The sequence below is a fragment of the Monopterus albus genome, unplaced genomic scaffold, assembly GCF_001952655.1.
Source record: "Monopterus albus unplaced genomic scaffold, M_albus_1.0 scaffold150.1, whole genome shotgun sequence".
NCBI lineage: Eukaryota > Metazoa > Chordata > Actinopteri > Synbranchiformes > Synbranchidae > Monopterus > Monopterus albus.
This window is the reverse complement of record NW_018128030.1, coordinates 796,796-815,182: the sequence shown is the minus strand read 5'-3', so window position 1 is coordinate 815,182 and position 18,387 is coordinate 796,796. Positions and strand designations below refer to the sequence as shown.

Here is an 18,387-nt window from a genome sequence, read left to right as displayed (position 1 = left end):
ATAGTACTAAATTTGACTTGTCAATTAGTCGATCAACAACAAAATGCATCAACAGTTTTTATTATCCATTAATTATTTATCAAGCAAAAATACCAAACACTTTCTGTTTCTGCCTTCACAGATGTGGGAGTTTGATGAATTGCTTTGTTTCTTTAATCATTTTTTTCCTTTGTTTGCTCACACTGGAAAGACAATTATAATTGGTGTATTATGAAATAATCAACTGACTAATCAATAATAAAGACAATCAATATCTGAAGCCCTAGTGCACCGTCATAAATATTTCTTTTCAAAAGTTAGAAATTACAAACACGTTGCAGTTAAAAAATATACATCACATTTATTTGTACTGACACCAAGAGTCCGTACAGAGTCGTCTTTGTCTACTGAAGTGTTCGGGCACTACAGGTAAGTTCCACTTTCCTACTTTCAAACATCCAACAGTAAACAAACTGTATCACCAAGCATAGCTTAATCGCTACCAAAAAAAAAAAAAAAAACAGAGTTGGACATAGCTGACACACACCACTGTGTTTTTTCTCTAAAGGTAACACAATGTACAAAAAGCAGGTCTGGAAATAGTAAGATTCTTGGTTCCATAAAAAACTTTTTTCTTCTCAGTGTGTGAATAAGAAAACAATGCACTTATCTCTACTGCGCTTCTGCTGCATTGCTTGTTAGGCAGCCAAGGGGTAAACTGATGCAGATAAGTAATGAAAAGAAACAGGCCAGCTGATCCCTGTATTACTACCACAGCAGCTTTCCAGGAATTGTTCATGCTCTGTTGAGCAGCAGAGCTTTAGGAGCCGTCTGGATGTGGTTAGATGTCAGTGAGAGGAACACATGATGTTAAAATAAATGATTAAACAAATCTTTCCACACAATGTACACTACAGTACAACACTACAGCAATGTTGGAAAGAACTGCAAATCAAACAGCCAGGGCCTCAAAAGAAAAAGCTAACTCAAAAGAAGGAACTGTGAAGAGCCGCATGTTAACGGGCAGACTCGACCCCCTTCGGCAGGCCTCGGGACCCTTGGGATGGGTAAGGCCATAGCAAACAGGCAGTCAGAGGGAAACAGGGAGCGGAAGACTGGTGGCTCCCTCCAGGAACATAAGGACAGCACAGTGGCCTCACCAGGAAGCTGAAGGCACCAGAAGAACCAGGAGCAGTGCTGTCCATGTTAGGCTTCGTGGCAGGCAGTGCACTGAACACTGGTTGCTCTTTGCTCGAACGCCTAAGAGAAGGGAGGGAGGGCGCAACAGTCAGTCGTCTTTTTTTTCCTTAGGAGGATGAAAAAGAGGACAATGAAGAAAACTGGGAAAAAAAGGAAAACAGGAATTCATTGCCCTGAAAAGCTGGGTGCTGACATCACACACATAAATGCAAACTTTCTGTTCATCCTGTTGCTTAGAAGTTAATTGCCTGTGCAAGAGTAGAAAGGTTTGTGTGGGCGAGGTAATTAAAACAGTATTAGCCAAAGAAAACTTGGCTTCACAACAGCTGTGGTGACTCAATTAAGGGCAGAACATAAGATCGCTAAAAAGAGAAAACAGCCTGTGCATAGAGACTGGATGAGTGGATTTCAGAGGTCACGCAATGGAGCGTGCAACTCACTAACTTTGAGCTTACCAGAGGACGTGACAACTCGAACTTGGGAGCTGACTGCTCCCTCTCCCCCTTCACTGAGGGTGTGCACCTCAATGATATAGGTGCCTCCCTCTGGTAGTGAGAGGAGGGTGGAAGGGTTAATGGTTCTTGTCACCTGGTTGTGGCCTCTGCCCTCCTGTTTGACTAACACCTGCAGGACAGGCATGCAAAGCTGCTTTAGAGATATTATAAAACCCAACACAACTTGCTTCAGTTCAGAGGTAACAGTCCTGTTCATTTTCTACATAAACAGTGTAAGATAAGCTGCAGCTGGAGCACTGTCATAAAAATTGTAATTAGTAGTACAAAAGAAGGGCAATTGTGTTAATCATAAATATGTGGCTTTTTAAATAAAAAGTAAAATTACATTTACAAGACAGCATGTATGATTGACAAGAGAAAGTCAACGGTCATTCCCACGGAGACTTTTGGTATAAATTTGGATACATTTGCTCCGGATCAGGATCATGGGGCAACTTGGGGGTTCACTGTCTTGCCCAAGGACATATGGACTTCAGGCACTGTGATTCGAACCTCCAACCCTCTGGCTGGGAGACGACTGCTCTACCCACTGAACCACAGTTGCCCCTGAAAACAGCCTTCACATCTGTATCATAGCGATTACTGTAAATCTAGTACAAATTGCACATGCAGCTACGGCAGCTGACTTGACTGCAGTAGTTTTCCCAGCACTGGCCGTGTTCTTGCTAAAGCTATTAAACAAAAGCTTGCATTTAAGTTACTCATTAGGCTAAATTATCTGTCCAGCAGAAAACAGGCAACTTCGTTGTTATTCTGAAAACATACGTCCCTCATCAAGAATTTCCATCTGGGAAAGGCCACACCAACGTTTATCCTCATCTTATGCCATCGCCTATCCTGTTTCTTTGTGTCCTTGCTTCTTTGTCAACTGGGATTCATGCTGTCCTCCTTTTTCTTGTGTTCAAGTTAAACTATGATCCAACATTTCTTTAAATTATACTTCTTAAACTCATGACAATGCTTCCTCTTGTTTCTAATATTACTTCCAAATGTCTCCAAATCCAAGCTGCTACTACAACAGGATTATTGCTCTAGAACCAGTGTGTAATTTGTCCGTTCTGGGCTACTGTAAAAACACGGTGACCTCCATGAGCTGCTGCTATGTAGATACAAAAGGCTCATTCTAAGCTAAAGAAAAGGCAGTGATTCTTATTTTCTGGTGATTTCACATTAATGAAAACATAATTCTGCATGCCCATTTCTGCTAATAAGTCCTACTAAATCTTACACACTGCACCTTTAAATAGGAATTTACACGAGCATCTCTTCTCACTTCACAACCCTTTCAATACATTCAAACATGACTTCAGCAGTGGGTCATTACCATGTACCCGATGACATCAGATTCGTTGTCTTTTGCCTTCACCGGGTCCCAGCTCAAAGACACGTTGTTGCCCTCTTGGATCCACATGAGATTGGTTGGAGGCTGAGCGGGAGCTGAGAAAGGAGCACAGAGGGCAAATCCAAACAGACTTTTCAACAAGCAACTCAGTCAATCACTACACTTTATTCCAAACTGATTTAGAGCTAACTTAACAGGTCGCCTCTATTCCATATATAGTATTATTGCATGATTATTGTCAGCGCTGTACTCACGGGCTTTCCGGGTCCTGACTGTGACAGCGGCACAGGCAGGGCCCTGGCCGATGCTGTTGAAGCCTTTCACTGTGACGAGATACAGACTGTTGCCTTCTAGTCCTGTCAAAACCATGGATGTTTCATTTTTCACAGTTTTTTGTTTTTTTCCTGACTCCTCTTGCTCCATTTCTTTCCAGTAGCTGACCTTTTAAAAGAAATGCATGATTTTGAAAAAATACTGCTCTTAGACCTCAATTCATACACAATGGTATGCACACTATATGTAAATGTACAAGTGTGCACATAAACACGCACACAAGCAAAGAATTTGTAAAAACCTCATAGCCTCTTGGTCTTCCAGGTCCAGGATTGGGTGGTTTCCAGGTGACCCTAACTTCTGATGAAGAAATGCTATAAGCTTTCACATCAGATGGGGCTTCCCTCGGCTCTGAGAAACAAGTCAAAATGGTGACAATCATAAAATGCCAGAAAAGATGTCTGTATTTTTTAAACCCACTCAAGCACAACCATTTACTCACCCCCCTCGGCAGAGTGGATGATGACAACTTTGCTGAACGGCCCATCTCCTTTATTGTTGTACACGCCAACCTTAACTTCAAAAGGGGTCAAGGGAGGAAAGGTCTCATCTCTGTATCTGTATGTTGTAGAGTCTGCTGATGTCACCATCTTCTCCTTCCAGCCTCTGGTTCCATTGGCACGAAATGCAACAATGTACCCAAAGCCCTCACCATTTTGGAACTCCTCAGACACTGGCTGAAAATATCAGAAAGAAAGAAAGTCACAACCATCCATTAGTGTCTTTCCCTGGGTGAGTGCAAACCTGCCTTACCGGCTCTGTGACCTGTGAAAGTGCAATCTTTGCACATTCTCACATTTGAACAGCTTCTTCAGTGCAAGCGACGAACAAAAAAGCCAAACATAACTTTTTCCCCCTGTAGAACCAGCTTTCAATTTCCTATCCATTTACTGCAACTGTCTGTCAGTGTTAATAAAGTTGCAGTCATTCTTGAGTAATGGAAACAAATCATATCTGGCTCACTTGTGCCCATTATGCAGCTATTTATCTTTCCCCGTCTGACAGGAGGATTTTTGGGACACAGCTTTTGTGTGTTAGCTTCAGTGCTTATCTGTCGTCTTCCTGAAGTGGTGAAACTGGGAGCTGTCTTCTGCAGCTGCTCTGTGCTTAATCAAATCAAATGCCAATTTATTAAGTGAGCTAGAATTTAATTAAAATGTGTGCTTCAGGGATTAAATGTTTGGCTAAATTTAATAAGTGACAAACACCTGTACACCTGTTTCTGGCAACAAGTCTGCCACTCGTGCTGTAATGTCCTGATTTGCATAGATTTCAAAGTAATACTGTGCCCTTAGGGGATCACCCAGATTAGCCACCTAGACTTCAGAGGAAACAGTCATGGATGAAGATGTAGTTTACATTTCCATCAACAACCAAAAAACAAATCACCATCAGTGCACAATTACAGGGACAATCACTGAAAATGAATTAGCTTGGATTAAAGTTATTATGAGAGGTGGCATTGCTTTTAAGGCACACAGGTCTTAAAACCAGCAGGAAAAAATTAGCTAGCTGAAACATTTGCAGGCTTGGGAATTGAGATAGTCGCAGATAAGTGTGAACATAGTCGTCAATTGTGAAATTGTGAGGCCTGCTGCGCTCAGTGGCAGTGACTGTGGGGGCATAACTAATGGTCCTCCCAGTGGCTTCCTGAGCAAAAGCAGTCTCTCACCGTTGACTCTAATGAGATGGCTGAATGAAGCTGCAGAGACTGTTTAGCCATTCATCCTGCTTTAATAACCCTGCCCACCATGGCCATCCAGGCACTGACAACTCACCACAGATGACTGGAGAAGCAGAGCTAACGTGCACTCCCTCGCCTTGCCTGCCAAAAAAAGGCTAACGTTCCTGCTCTGTCTCCTTTAATTTCCATTTCCATTGATCACTGATGGAGTCCTGATTTATTTCCAAAAGCATTTAGCAGAAACGAAAATAGGGCAGAGCTAGAATGACTTTAAATGCCAGGAAACCAAAAGGAGGACATTACATCTAAGTGGAGCACCTCATGCTATATACTTACTGATGGGTGACCAACTCTTTTACCCCACAAGAGGCAGAGAGGAAACACCATTTTTAAAGAAGTACTTAGTTCAGTGAATTGAATGGCAGTGAAATAAATGTCTGAAATAAAACACCTGAGCAGACTAAATAATGTTCACACCCAGTTTAATGCTGATTTCCTTGTTGAAGAAACAAATTGTCCCAATCGTAGATTCTCATCAAGTAAATCCTTAAAAATTCTGGGAAGGAAGCTACAAAACGTCTAGAAAAACAACTTTTTGTAATTACTCATGGCTTAAAAGGACTCGGTTACATCTAACCACACACACCGTCATGGTTTTGTATAACTTTAAGTATCCCTCGATTGTTCTTTCAGCATGAGGTTCTGTATTTATGTATAAGTAGGTCCTCATTGTGTTATACCAGCTGAGTTAATGACACTCCTGAGTTATAAATAGGAAACGTCTACCACCAAACACCATCCCATCTGGAATGGATATTATCCCCCATAATGTGCCGCTAAGGTGCACTTCTCCTCATGTGAAGGTTATCTTCCCATTGGCAGTTGGGCTCCCATACTTAATAACTACAAGAATAACTGTCAGTTGCTTACACATCTGTTCACTGCTCCCCTGTTAATATATCCTTCAACTGATCTCAATTGCAAATTCTCAGCTTTGCTCATAATAATTCAGGACAAGCTGCGCTCTGAACCTGGCTGAGAGCCAAGCAGTCCACAGCAAACACCAATATCCTCTTTACTTGGAGATTTATTACATTTTGTACAACCACTGTCACAAACAGATATTCATAAACATCCTTGGGTTTATTGGGAATGACTCTGAGATTCAAGGTTAATCATCATTGTCTCTCTCTGGTGGGACCAAATTTTAAATTCACTACATCTTAATCACTTGTCTGGCTGATGCAGCTCTGTGTAATACACGGCCCACGTGGCCTCCTTTGAACTTTGTCAGCAAGTTGTGCAAATTGTGACCAAGTTGTCCATCATGAACTCTGAGACTCTGGATGCTTAAACCAATTTCCAGCACAATAAACACAGCACAGTTATGTGAAGTTTTAAATGTGCTTATAAATAAAATTGACTTGACGGTAATGAAAGTCTTCACAGCTGACAGTACTCATGCTCTATAAATGTTAAAGTGAGGAGAGCCAATGACAGCTAGTGATAGACGCAATTAACACACAGTACATGTGCCAGAAATGAGTGCAAACCATATCCAACCCACAGATAATCTATTAATCTATCAACTGTGACTGTACATTTGAGTTTTGTCTTAGGAAAATTATGTCAACATATTACTGCATTCATTTGATCCACGGGGCCTGCAACCAGTAAAGTTTATTCTTTATCGCGTGAAACTACGACCTTTTTGACAATGACCACTGTACCGTTCGGTCGTGTGGAAAACAATTCTGCCCCAGCAAGCTGCAACACTTTCCCCATCTGGTTTTCTCCTTCACTTGAACAGCTGAAGCCAGCTCAACCTGCTCTCCAACCCTCCAATCCAGAGTTAAAATTCAGTGAAAGCAAGGCAGAGAAAATCATATAGAAGCCTGCAGCAGATGGGTCTACCATGTGTCCCCCCTGGAATGAAAAAAGGTCACGTTGCCCTAATGATGGGTGCTCACCTGAGCACACTCTCCTCCACCTTTGTGCTATTGCACTAGATATAAGGTATATCTCTCGCCTTCTTCTATCAGACGGGTCATGGCTTCTTGGGAGTTCAGTGCATCCACACCTGGGTTATTTTATCTTTGTCTCTACAGCAATAGTGCTGACCAAATTGTCTGCTGAAAAGACTTTCACAGTGCTGGAGCTAAGGTATTAAACAACGAAGTATGTGCTCTCTTTTCTTCTTTTAACTAAATGCTGTACAGACCAATCACTCAACAACACATTAGACCTACGAAGGACTACTGACTGAAGCCAAATTCAATCCTAACACACTGACTATTTTAATTACACTAATGCTTGTATCTCAGACACCAAGCTGTGCTCAGTGCAACAATTCAGAAAGCTGCTACATTGTCTTCAGATTTTAGTCTCCTTATTCTACTCAATACTAATATATTGATTATGGACTATTTATTTATTTTGGTGTTGACATATGGTGAGAAGAAACAAGATTTTATAGCTGAGACAATTGATCAGTCAAGAATACCTGTCAATCTCTACTTGGAAATTTAATGCAATTTATTTATCTAGCAGGCAAAAAAAAAAAAAACAATTTTATTTCATCATAATGAATTTGTTTTTCATTGAACATCTATAAATAAGCTATGACCCAATTAATCAACAACATTTCTGCTGGGTTTTAATCTTCTCTTCCACTAGCCATTCAAAATAAACAAACTGAATCACTTCTTGTTTCCCTCAAAGACTATAACTGGGTGTTAATCTCATTCCTCCGTGCCGCAGACCTCCATTGTCTGAAAACTATTAAAAACACATCAGTGAGGCACCATTACTCTGGATGACATATTTCTTCATTATGAAAATTTGGTCACTGCAGTTTATCTAGAAACAGCCCAACAGACAAACAGATAGCAACGGGTGAATAATCGCTCTCACAGGCTGTGGCCTTCCTGTAAAGCCGAGGCCACTGCACATGCTCAGACGCCTTGTTCACTTCAGAGAGCAGTGGGAAGAAACACCAGGATGGAAAAGAATAAATAAGACATCCATCTGGTCTTTGTGAGCACTGACACATAGAGTCAGTAGATCACATATTATGTCAGTGGCAAAAATTCTGAATACGTTAGAGAGACTAAGAAGAAGCTCAGAAAGCAGTGATTGGAAGAATTCAATCTTAAACACACAACCATGAAACAGAAAACTACAACAGTGCTCTAGAGAGGAACTGGGGTGATAAATAGAAAATACAATTTAAATTTTGTTTTATTCGTTTGTTTTGATGTCTTCGATGTGTTTGTTTTAAGGGGAAACTCTGGTTTACATTGTAGTACTGGGTGACGGTAATGCAGCTTGATGTTGGATTCCACTCACCATTAAATAAAAAGTATAAGAAGAAGAATGGATTCATAGAACAGTCCTTGTATAAGCTGTATTCAGAAGAGAGAACAGAGAAGTGCTGGGACTGAGGGACACAGACGACACCAACATGATCCCGGTCACTGCTGTTAATGCTCAGCAGCGCCAGGTGAGCCAGACGCACAGAGGCTTCACATAAAGAGACAATCTGGAGCTGCTACTGCAGGAACTGAATGGGAGAGATCACGCTCATGCAGTCTGGACATAATTCTAACTTTGTACAAGCTGAAAACAAAGGAAAAATGGTCATTATTTATAGCACAAACCATATGCAGGAGCATGTGCGGTGACCTTGAGGCTGTGAAACTGATGATGGCTGTTATTAGTCTGTGGAACCATTAATACTGTACATAAACTACACTGTCTACATTATGCAGTGCAACATTGTGCCTCACTGATGCGTTTTGAATCGTTTTTGGACAACAAAGGGACAATCTAATCTAAACCAGGCTCTGGATTCACAGACCTTACAGTTCGTAACCTTAATTTATTGCTGTTTTTGTCTATTTATGTTAACAGTAACACAGTAAGGAAATTACCTGGCCTTATAAAACATAACAGTAAAACATTTTACAACAACTGTTTTTTAAATATACCATCAAACCCCTAAATTTGTCTGTTTGTCCCCATTTAAGAGCATCTCCATACTTTTCTCATCATTATTTCACTTGAGTTGCTGAAATGTTCCTCTGTTTTAATTAGATCCCACTTTGACGGTTCTGGGAGTAGGACGGCAAGCAAACACAGACCCCCTGCACGCGCTGAGCAAACCTCGGTCTACTCAACACATCGCACCTCAAGTGAATGCAACTGACTGTAAACCGACGCAGTCATCTGTATATCGTGAAGTTATCGGGCTGCTTGCTTCAAGCTTAGGAACCACAAGGACTAGCGTCGCCTATCAACCGTGCGTTATCCCCGTTAATAATGTCTGACAAATATTCCCAGGCCACCAGAAGTGAAGGTTTTAATGAATGACACATGTAGCGGCAGCGTCTACATGATGATTAAGTCACATTCACAAGCAGGATTTATTACTTAGTGGAAGGTAAATTCTTAGAGGAATAATGGCAAAGCTGTAGTTTTTAATACTGATGTTTAAAAGGAACTTTGTGTCAGTGGGTTTGTTTTCACTCTTATTATAACACTGATTCTTAATCTTCCAGTTCAGAAATGTTCTTGACAGCAGTCGGGTGATAAATTAACTTACAGATTTCTTATCACATTTTTAATCTTGTAATACTTTCTCATGTTTAATGAGGAATATTTACACAGGGTTCACCCCATTTAATCATTTAAACCATCCTAAAAATGTTGTACTTTTTTGCCTTTTATAAAAAAATCAGGATGCTATTTCATAAAAATAAACTCAGAAATCACATCATGAAAATGTTACATTTAAGTTTATTATGTTTGGAATCATATTTATTGTCAAGTTAATGTTAATTTGCATTGGTATTGATATTCCACTTACTGTAAACCAGCATTAAAGGTGGATAATTTCATTCGTCTTTGTTTCAGACAACAGGGAATGTGACCCACACTGCAAAAGATGACTTCTAAGACTTACTTAAAAAAAAAAAACAAAAAACAAAAAAACACACAAACAGATAAAGGCTTTCTATTTCTGTCCTTGTCTCATTATCAGTGGATTATTTGAAATTAACTGGTTCCTGATTCTCTACTTAAAATTAAAATATCTTTAGCAGTTTGCTTTTGGGGGCTACAGGAGTCATTAGAGTGTTTACATAATGCAACAACCACACTTTTTATTGGTAAATAGAGCGGTCCTGTGTGTGGTCACACTCAGCGCTGGCAGAGGACCTACCTCCCATGAGATGACCAGTTCATGCCTACGGCCATTTCCTCCGCTAACGTTCGCTGGTGCCACTGATGGGACTGTGTGAGACAGAACAGGTTAACACTGCATCGCTGACCCAACTCTCCGAAATCACTTTGACAAAAACACTTTTCAGATAGTCCATGGTCTCTGAAACCCAGTCCTCAATCCATATAAATATGAGCTGCGGTATCTGATCATAACTGAAAACAAAATGCAGCAAAGGGACCCAGGTTGATGTTTTGAATTTTGAACCCTTTCATTGACATGTGAATCATAAAGTGTAACATTAAGGATGATTACTACAACTGTGTGGAGATACAGCAATTACTCAGTTAATTATGCTAAAGAGATAGGACAGATTAAATAAGCCACTTCCAAATGACCACTGACCTTTGTAATTATTACATTTTCAGGATGATAAACGAGCACTTAGTGAAGCGACACACTTGTCTCAGTCTGAGTGAATTTTCACTGCCATAAACAGTGTATTCTGCTGTCTCTTTGCCTTAGGGCATTAAAGAACTGGCTGCTTTAGTAGAAACACAAAGGTTGTTGAAATTCATGTAAGCAGCTTATTTTCAACTTCTTGGCCAATTAAAATGGAGCATATTAAATATGGGAATATAACAGTCGAACGGGGCACCAACTAAGCTCGCTGGCTGCAATAAATCATCAGCAAGAATTTGCCCTCAGTATATTATCGAGTATAATATGTTCCTGGACTCTGGGTGATTACTGACGTCTGTCAAAATAGGACTTGAATGTAGCACCTCTCCAGCATTGAGGCTTAGAGGGTTTACCTGCTTCTTTAGTCCTAACTCCTCTCGAAGGTGCGCTGGGGTCTCCGGTGCCAATAGCGTTGCTGGCCACCACCCTAAACTCGTATTCCACCCAGGGGTTGAGCTCCACAGCAATGGCTGACTCCATGTCCCCTGTCACTGGGTCTGGGTCTGCACATGAGAGTGTTGCATGTATATTTATTTATTAAGGGGACGCACCACATTCAAGTTTCTGCACTTTTCATGTTATGTATCCTATTTTAAACATTTAGTGCCTCAACTGCCAACTTCCTGCTTTTAAGGGTGTTTGACAGTGTTCAGATACAGAGCTTTAAATGCAAACTCCCCTCTAAGAGCAACGCGGCAGGAAAATAAGAGAACACACAGATGAGAAAACAAGGGAGTTTTATGGTTGAACAGTCTTGGCTTTAGTCACCTGACCTCAATCAAGCAACTGAGCTCGTGTTTCACTGTCAAACATAACTGCAAAGAATTTTAAATATGATTATATAGGAAGACTTTGAAGGATAAGGCTGGTCATTTTCTATATTAATAGTATTTTAAACACTCCCTATACAGAGACTACATCCAGCAATGCCTTGCCTTTACTCACGATTAAAGTGTGTCACTCTGTCAGTCCTGGATTAGCTTATTCTTCTGTGCCATAGGCCTTTGTTGTTGTTCAAAAACCATTAAAAACATCTCAGGAAAACACACCACTGAACCGGGTGACATGTTTCTTCATTTAGAAATACAAGACCCTAATTTTTATTTTAAAAGTTGCCCCAAACGACCATAAATTTTTACAGCGTCTGAAGTAAGCAAGAGTCAAATGTCCATCCACAGGATCTCTGGATATTCTTAACAAATATTAGGGTCTGGTGTTTTGTAATAAAAAAAAAGATGTCACCCAGTGCAGTGGTGTATTTCTGTGATGTGTCTAATTGTTTTGAACAACAATGGAGGTCTATGGTACAGACAAATAAACTAATCCCATACTGACAGATATTAAGTGTGAGTGGAGGGAAATCATTGTTGGCTTTAGTCTCTGTATGGGGACTGTTTAAAATACTGTTAATATACAAAGTGACTGGCCTTATCCTTTAAGATTGTTAACTTTCTGTGCCCTGAACCTGATGGATAATCCCCACACTGTTTACCTGAGTCTGAAAGCTGAGTTGACACTCACCTCATAGCCATTGTTTCATCTCCAATTCAGTGTGCTGAGCCAAAAATGATACCATTGTCTTTGCTCATATGGACCGCACAGTATTATACCCTCTCCCCAGATTCACAATTACTTTGCATATTTTTACACCAGGTGTTGACGATGCCCACTGTTTGTGAAACTTGGTGTTTTGATGCCCAAACAGCTGCTTACTAGGAGCTTTAGCACATATTGGGAAGCATGACTCTTGGAAGTAAACCTTTTCTCGCCCCATTAAAGGTACTTTTGGGGAACCTTTTCCTTATCCGATTGAAGGGTCTAAGGTACTTTTGGGGAACCTTTTCCTTATCTGATTGAACAGAGGGTGCTAGATGCTGTACAGACTATAAAGCCCCTTGAAGGCAAGTTTGATTTATGATACTGGGACATACAAATTAAAGGTGACCTGACCAACTCATTACATATAAGGAAGCAGATTTCAATCAATTTTCACAGAATGCACCGCAGCCTCAGAGAGCTATGTACATGCAATTACAACTCATAGCCTGAGAGTGAAAAAAATCAGGTCTCTGAATGTATTTTGAATGGAATTACAAGCAGGTAACAACTAATCTAGTTTCTTCAGGGCTGCCATAATCAAGCGTTGTCAATATTGATCATGCACAACAAACAAACATTGACTGAAAGCATATCCATATCACAAATGAACCAGAGGTCTCTCTATGCTAACTAAAGCCACATTCAGTGAAGCAGTGGAGCTTACCCTCTTATCACCGGCACCAGCTCGCACTGAGACCATTCTGTCAAGCAAGCTGCTCTTCAAACACGAGCTGATAACTCTGTTTGCAAGGAGTGGGAGCTAATAGCCAAATCCCCCTTATGCTAATCTTAACAAGTTCAACACTACAATACATCACAGAGTCCTAATTGTGTTTTATCGAATTAAACGTGGTTGAACAGACATGATGTGAGAGGAGTGTATACAGAGTATGAGTTATATATCTGTGGGGATGAATCATTATCACACCTTAAACTGTGCTATTACTATCACACGGTATATTAAGATGGATTACACACAGTGCTGAGCAAGCCTTCATCCTTTAATGCTGAGTGATAGTAATTGATGGGTTTTCTGTCAAAGTACAAAAAAAGAAGCTAATTAATTTTTAAGCATCGAAAGTGCACATATACCAAATGAATATGGATAAGTCTTATAGCTCATTCCCAAAATGTTAATTTGCCACTAACTGCTAATATGACAGAATAAAATTCAAATCATCTGACAGAGACTCAAATGACCTTTTCCTATGCTTATCTGAACAACAGCCAAGTTCCAACATAAAACTGCTTTAAAAAGAAGAGAAGGAAATTCAACTTCTTAACCAGGCATCTTTGTTCGAGCTTAGTCCAGGGTGTACAACACTTGAGTCATAACTTTTTTGGATATGGTTAAGATTGGATGAGACTGTATAAATATATAAAAATAAATCACTACAAAATGTTTTAATCATGTCTCTTGAAAACAGTAACCTTGCTGGAATTGTGCTGATTCACCATCTTCATACCGTACATGAAGAATATGTACAGAGGAGGCATTAAAACCTCTGTCCATAACTCCACATTAACCTCCCAGATCTAGAAGTGGCAGTTCACTCCTTATTGATTACCTGTTTTGACAGTTTGCCAGCCTAATGAAAATGGGCTGCGGGCCTGTAAATTATAGGTGCTTATAGGGCTGTGGTTGTCTAGGCCGCGAGTCCAGGACAGGGTGGCTGTTGTATCTGTGATCTCCTCCACTATCACCACTCCAGGCGGTCCAGGGGGGCCTTGTGGAGAGGAGGTTAGGAGACAGATAAAATTACAGGGTTGAACAGTTGAACCATCAGTGCTTTAAAAAAAAGTCAAGACATGAGGGAAGAACAATCTCTGATGTTTGAATCAATTCTAGGCCGGTCCATTATGCAATGTCTTCATCGTGCACTGTTACTATTAGGTACACTAATGGATGCAGTCATGAAGCATTAAGAAGGGTGTGCAGCTACATGTACATGGTGACAACCTCAAATCCAAGCTGTAATCTTTGCAGACAGACATCTGACAAGAACACAAGTTACTAAACTGAACCAGGATTCCGACTGACACAGATCTGCTGCCAAGGGTTTCCGAGGATAAACAGTTTACTGAAGCTCTCTTCTTTGGAGGTTTACAAGTTCAGCTGAGCATGACTGTGTGGGAAAGCTTCCTGTGTTTCAATACAACTGAACATATGTTTACCTCAGTCTACAGAAGTAAATGTAATCTGCAAGTGCAGCAAATGTCTAAGGACACTGGGGAAAACAGCTGTAAATGAAAAGCTGGCAGCTGGTGCTCTCAATGAAAACCAGTGACCGTGCCCCCAAAAAAGTGCCCACTATAAGGTGCATCAACAATCATTTCAGGGCACTTTACATAGTAAGGTCTACAACCTGAAGTAATATAGACAATAGCCAACAAACCCCTCTAGAGCAAGCACCCAGTTTTAGCTTGGATGATCATTAAATATAATTTCTTGTCATCACACAAAAAAACCATCTTCAGGCTATGAGGAAGGGATAAAGTGTCACACACTAAATAGGTCTATCACAACTTCAAAAATGCATTATTGTGTCATTACAAGACAAAGTCAAATCAGCTCCTTGGACAATAATTGCTATACTACATTATCAATAATGTGAAGACAGTCATTGTGTGATTGTCTCTACTAGGAGCAAATGCCTGATGTCTGATCTAATTACCCAACTTTCCAGACTGTTAACTGTTGCTCTGCTAACTGGAGCCAATTTCCTAGACTCACAGAAAATGTTAGGCTGTTAGGATGGGTTCACAAATCCTAAAGTCTGATTCAACACAATAGTTAAGTGCCCATATTTACATTAAGACTATTTTGAGACCTCCCACCAAACTGGCCATTCTCATACTGCCCTGAATGAAACTTTCAATATGAGAAAAACGTGTGAATTCTGTTTTAGGGCAGTGGTTCAGGTCAGTAAAAGGTGCACAAGATGTCACAGATAAACTCACCTCGCACAAGGAGTTCAGCCTCTGCAAATACAGTGTCAGCACTGGTCTGGGCCTGGCACCCATACTTTCCAGCATGCTTCAACAAAATGCTCCGAATCATCAGATCCACTGTCGAAGACTGCTGCAATTGGGAAAGCATGAAAAGGTTAGGTATTACGCAATCCTAATCTGTCACACAAAGAAAGTGTGAATCCTTAACATCTTGTAGAGACTCATGTGGCTTGAGAGATTCCTGCTTAATTCAGGTGCTTGCTGGTTGCTACATTCTTCAGCTACCTGTATTTTCTCAGTGTTGAAATGAGAACTGCCTAAGGCAAGACTGGGAATAATTCAAGGTCTACAGGCAGCTGTTTAGCACAAAATCTGATTAAAATTACAAACCAGGCATCAGCCAGGAATCTGTTGTGCCTGTAAAGGATTGTCGCTGCAAATGCTTTCTCTCCAGAGCATGGCTAGCAGCAGCAGACACATCAGGACAGATGTAGTTTTAACAGTCACAGTTGATAAAGGCACCAAACAAGGCTCTATGCAAATGTTATGCTTTAGACACTAATGATTTTTAATTTTATTTTTTGAATTATGGCGAGTGTAAAAATAAGTTGCTTCGTGATACTACAAAGCAATCTAGATTAATTTCATTGAAATTTGAAGTGAAAAACAAGCGTCAAACTGTCAACAACCATTTATTTCAGCATCCAACATAACAGGAGTTATATCTGAATCTTGTTTTAAGTTGAATTTATGTGAAACTTATGTTTCAAAATTATGCATCCCAAAAGAGACACATGCAAAAAGCAGGTAAACTAACATTTTCAATTTAGTTTGACACATAAAAGTTTATATATCCACTCAATATGCAGGATGAAGAATAGAATACTGTATATTTTGCCGGGTAGCCACCAAATAATGTCAGCTAGAGAAGAAATTGCAACTGGAAGTCAGGAAGAAGTAAAACATAGAGGTCAGACAGAGTCTGGCAAAGAGAAAAAAGGTTAAAAGGTGAAGGTGAAATGGCAAGGTTAAGAGTGAAGCCTTTATTTTGAAGAGAGACAGAGGGTCAGAGCCTCTTTGTTTATCTTTTGGTTTGCTCAGAGAATATATATATGTTTTCCTCAGAGGATCACAGTCTATATCCTGACCTAAATGACAAAACAGAGAAACAAAGAATGAGTACAATCGGGCTCTTACAATTCAGGAGGGGGCTAACCACTACGTAGCTGTTTTATGATGCCACAGTCTGAAGAGAAAGCTGATGCTTGGCCTTGTTACATGACTTAACAGAAACAGACCATGTTAAAGTTAAACATTTTGTATTTCCCCTCCTATGTCTCTTTCTAAATCGCTAACCCTGATTAAACCCTAAACGCCTTTCAAAGCTAACATGAGTCTGTCTCTATGTGTTAGCATTTTCACAAAATAACACCACTTCACAGCTGCAATTCAAAACACACCAGACATATATACAGTATATGACTGTGTGATTCAGTGTGAAAAAACAACTAAACAGCCATTTGTTTACACTTAACAGAAACAATTAAACAGACAGACACAGATCGACAGGTAAGACAATAGTGTGATAAATGTACATTACTCTTAGTCTTAGTTTGCTCTTACTCTTGCTCTTACTGTTTGGCCTCAAAGTGGCTGCCATCCGACTGAAAGGTGATTAGTTTCTGGTTAAAGAACCACTGGAAAACCACATCCAGCGATGTGTCATGTGTCGCCTTGCAGCTCAGCACCACACTCTCCCCCACAGTCACCTCCACTCTGGTCGGGCTAAGCTCCACACGCATGGCCTCTGGAAGCACAAAGCTGCTGCACTGTCACCTCAGGCTAGTGTCAAGCAGCTGCATTTGACTGTGACATCACTGCCAGAGCAATTATGAGAAAGCAGCCCTGACTTGGGCAAAAACACTTACCTTAGTCAAATAAATATCCCGCTTAGCTCTGACTGAGATTGTCTACACTGCATCTGTGAGACAGAGGCCCTAACACTTTTAAAGTGTGTCTTTCTAATATGATTCTTGAATGTGAGAGCTCATGGTTCACGCTCAAGCAAGCACAATACATTTTCTGGCACCCGAGCAAAGGTGGAGGGAAAAAAATTACATTGGGGACTGTTTATTGGTGGCCAGCATGGGCTAATTTGGCAGAAAATAAAGGCCTTCAGGGCATCACTTACCTTTTACCCACAGTATGGCAGTCATCTCTGCCGAGCCCAACTGATTCTCTGCCCGGCACACATAGTTCCCCTCATCCGCTCGGCTGGAGTTAACAATTCTCAGAGTGTTGTTCCGTAACAACATAATCCTGTGAGAAAAGGGACAAAAATCAATATTGGGATGAGAAACAAATTCACACAGAGACAGTTGCACTACAAGTTCAGGAATGAGGTTATATGTTTGTGGTTGTATTGGGTTACAAGAATAGCAATATTCACCTGGGATGAGGAGGAAAAGTTAGAATGAACAGCTCACATATTCTTGAAATCATCATCCAGTATGAATTCCAGTGGAAAATATAAGACTGTTTTTTTATTTTTATTTTTACAGATAACAAGTAATAATCACTGAATTTAAGGAAAAAGGCATCTCACAGTAAGTTATTTGTGTTAGGTCTAAAACAGTGATCATATTTGTTATAACATTCAACAAGGAATTATAGGAATAAATCTGTTTCTGTAAAAAAAAAAATCTCTAATTTTAATGTGTTAAGCTAATTTTTAGACACCATTAAGTAGCTCTTGAACAGCATTAAAACACAGATGATATTAAAGATACAGCCAACGGGGACAAAATTTCAGTGAAAGAAAAACGCGACATCAAAGTATTGATGTCAAGAACAAAAAAAAAAAAAACCCCCACAGGATTTCACTTTAATTTATCTGTATATCATTATACTGTATCACTATATCTGATCTTTTGTAGTAGACTGCCATTCGAGTAATTACCGTACAATTTAAAATTCATTAAAATAACATTTCAGAACAAAATCTCAGGACAGCATGAAATAAAATGGATGCCATGAGTCTTTGTCCCACTGCATCAATAATTCTCTACATGTATATAAATGGTGCATTCATCATGCACAG

General features: G+C 40.1%; 1 protein-coding gene across 1 annotated transcript in view; it reads right to left on the bottom strand.

Moving 5' to 3' along the window:
* Positions 1 to 268: 268 nt before the first annotated feature.
* The window catches only part of cntn5 (contactin 5), a 100,491-nt gene continuing 82,372 nt past the window's right edge, over positions 269 to 18,387 (bottom strand). The window contains 13 exon segments of the mRNA XM_020614760.1: positions 269 to 1,239; positions 1,635 to 1,803; positions 3,019 to 3,131; positions 3,291 to 3,477; positions 3,611 to 3,720; positions 3,812 to 4,046; positions 10,275 to 10,345; positions 11,090 to 11,239; positions 13,904 to 14,062; positions 15,297 to 15,417; positions 16,720 to 16,729; positions 16,923 to 17,094; positions 17,479 to 17,606. Coding sequence (XP_020470416.1) covers positions 1,136 to 1,239; positions 1,635 to 1,803; positions 3,019 to 3,131; positions 3,291 to 3,477; positions 3,611 to 3,720; positions 3,812 to 4,046; positions 10,275 to 10,345; positions 11,090 to 11,239; positions 13,904 to 14,062; positions 15,297 to 15,417; positions 16,720 to 16,729; positions 16,923 to 17,094; positions 17,479 to 17,606 — 1,729 coding nt within the window. The 3' untranslated portion in view covers positions 269 to 1,135.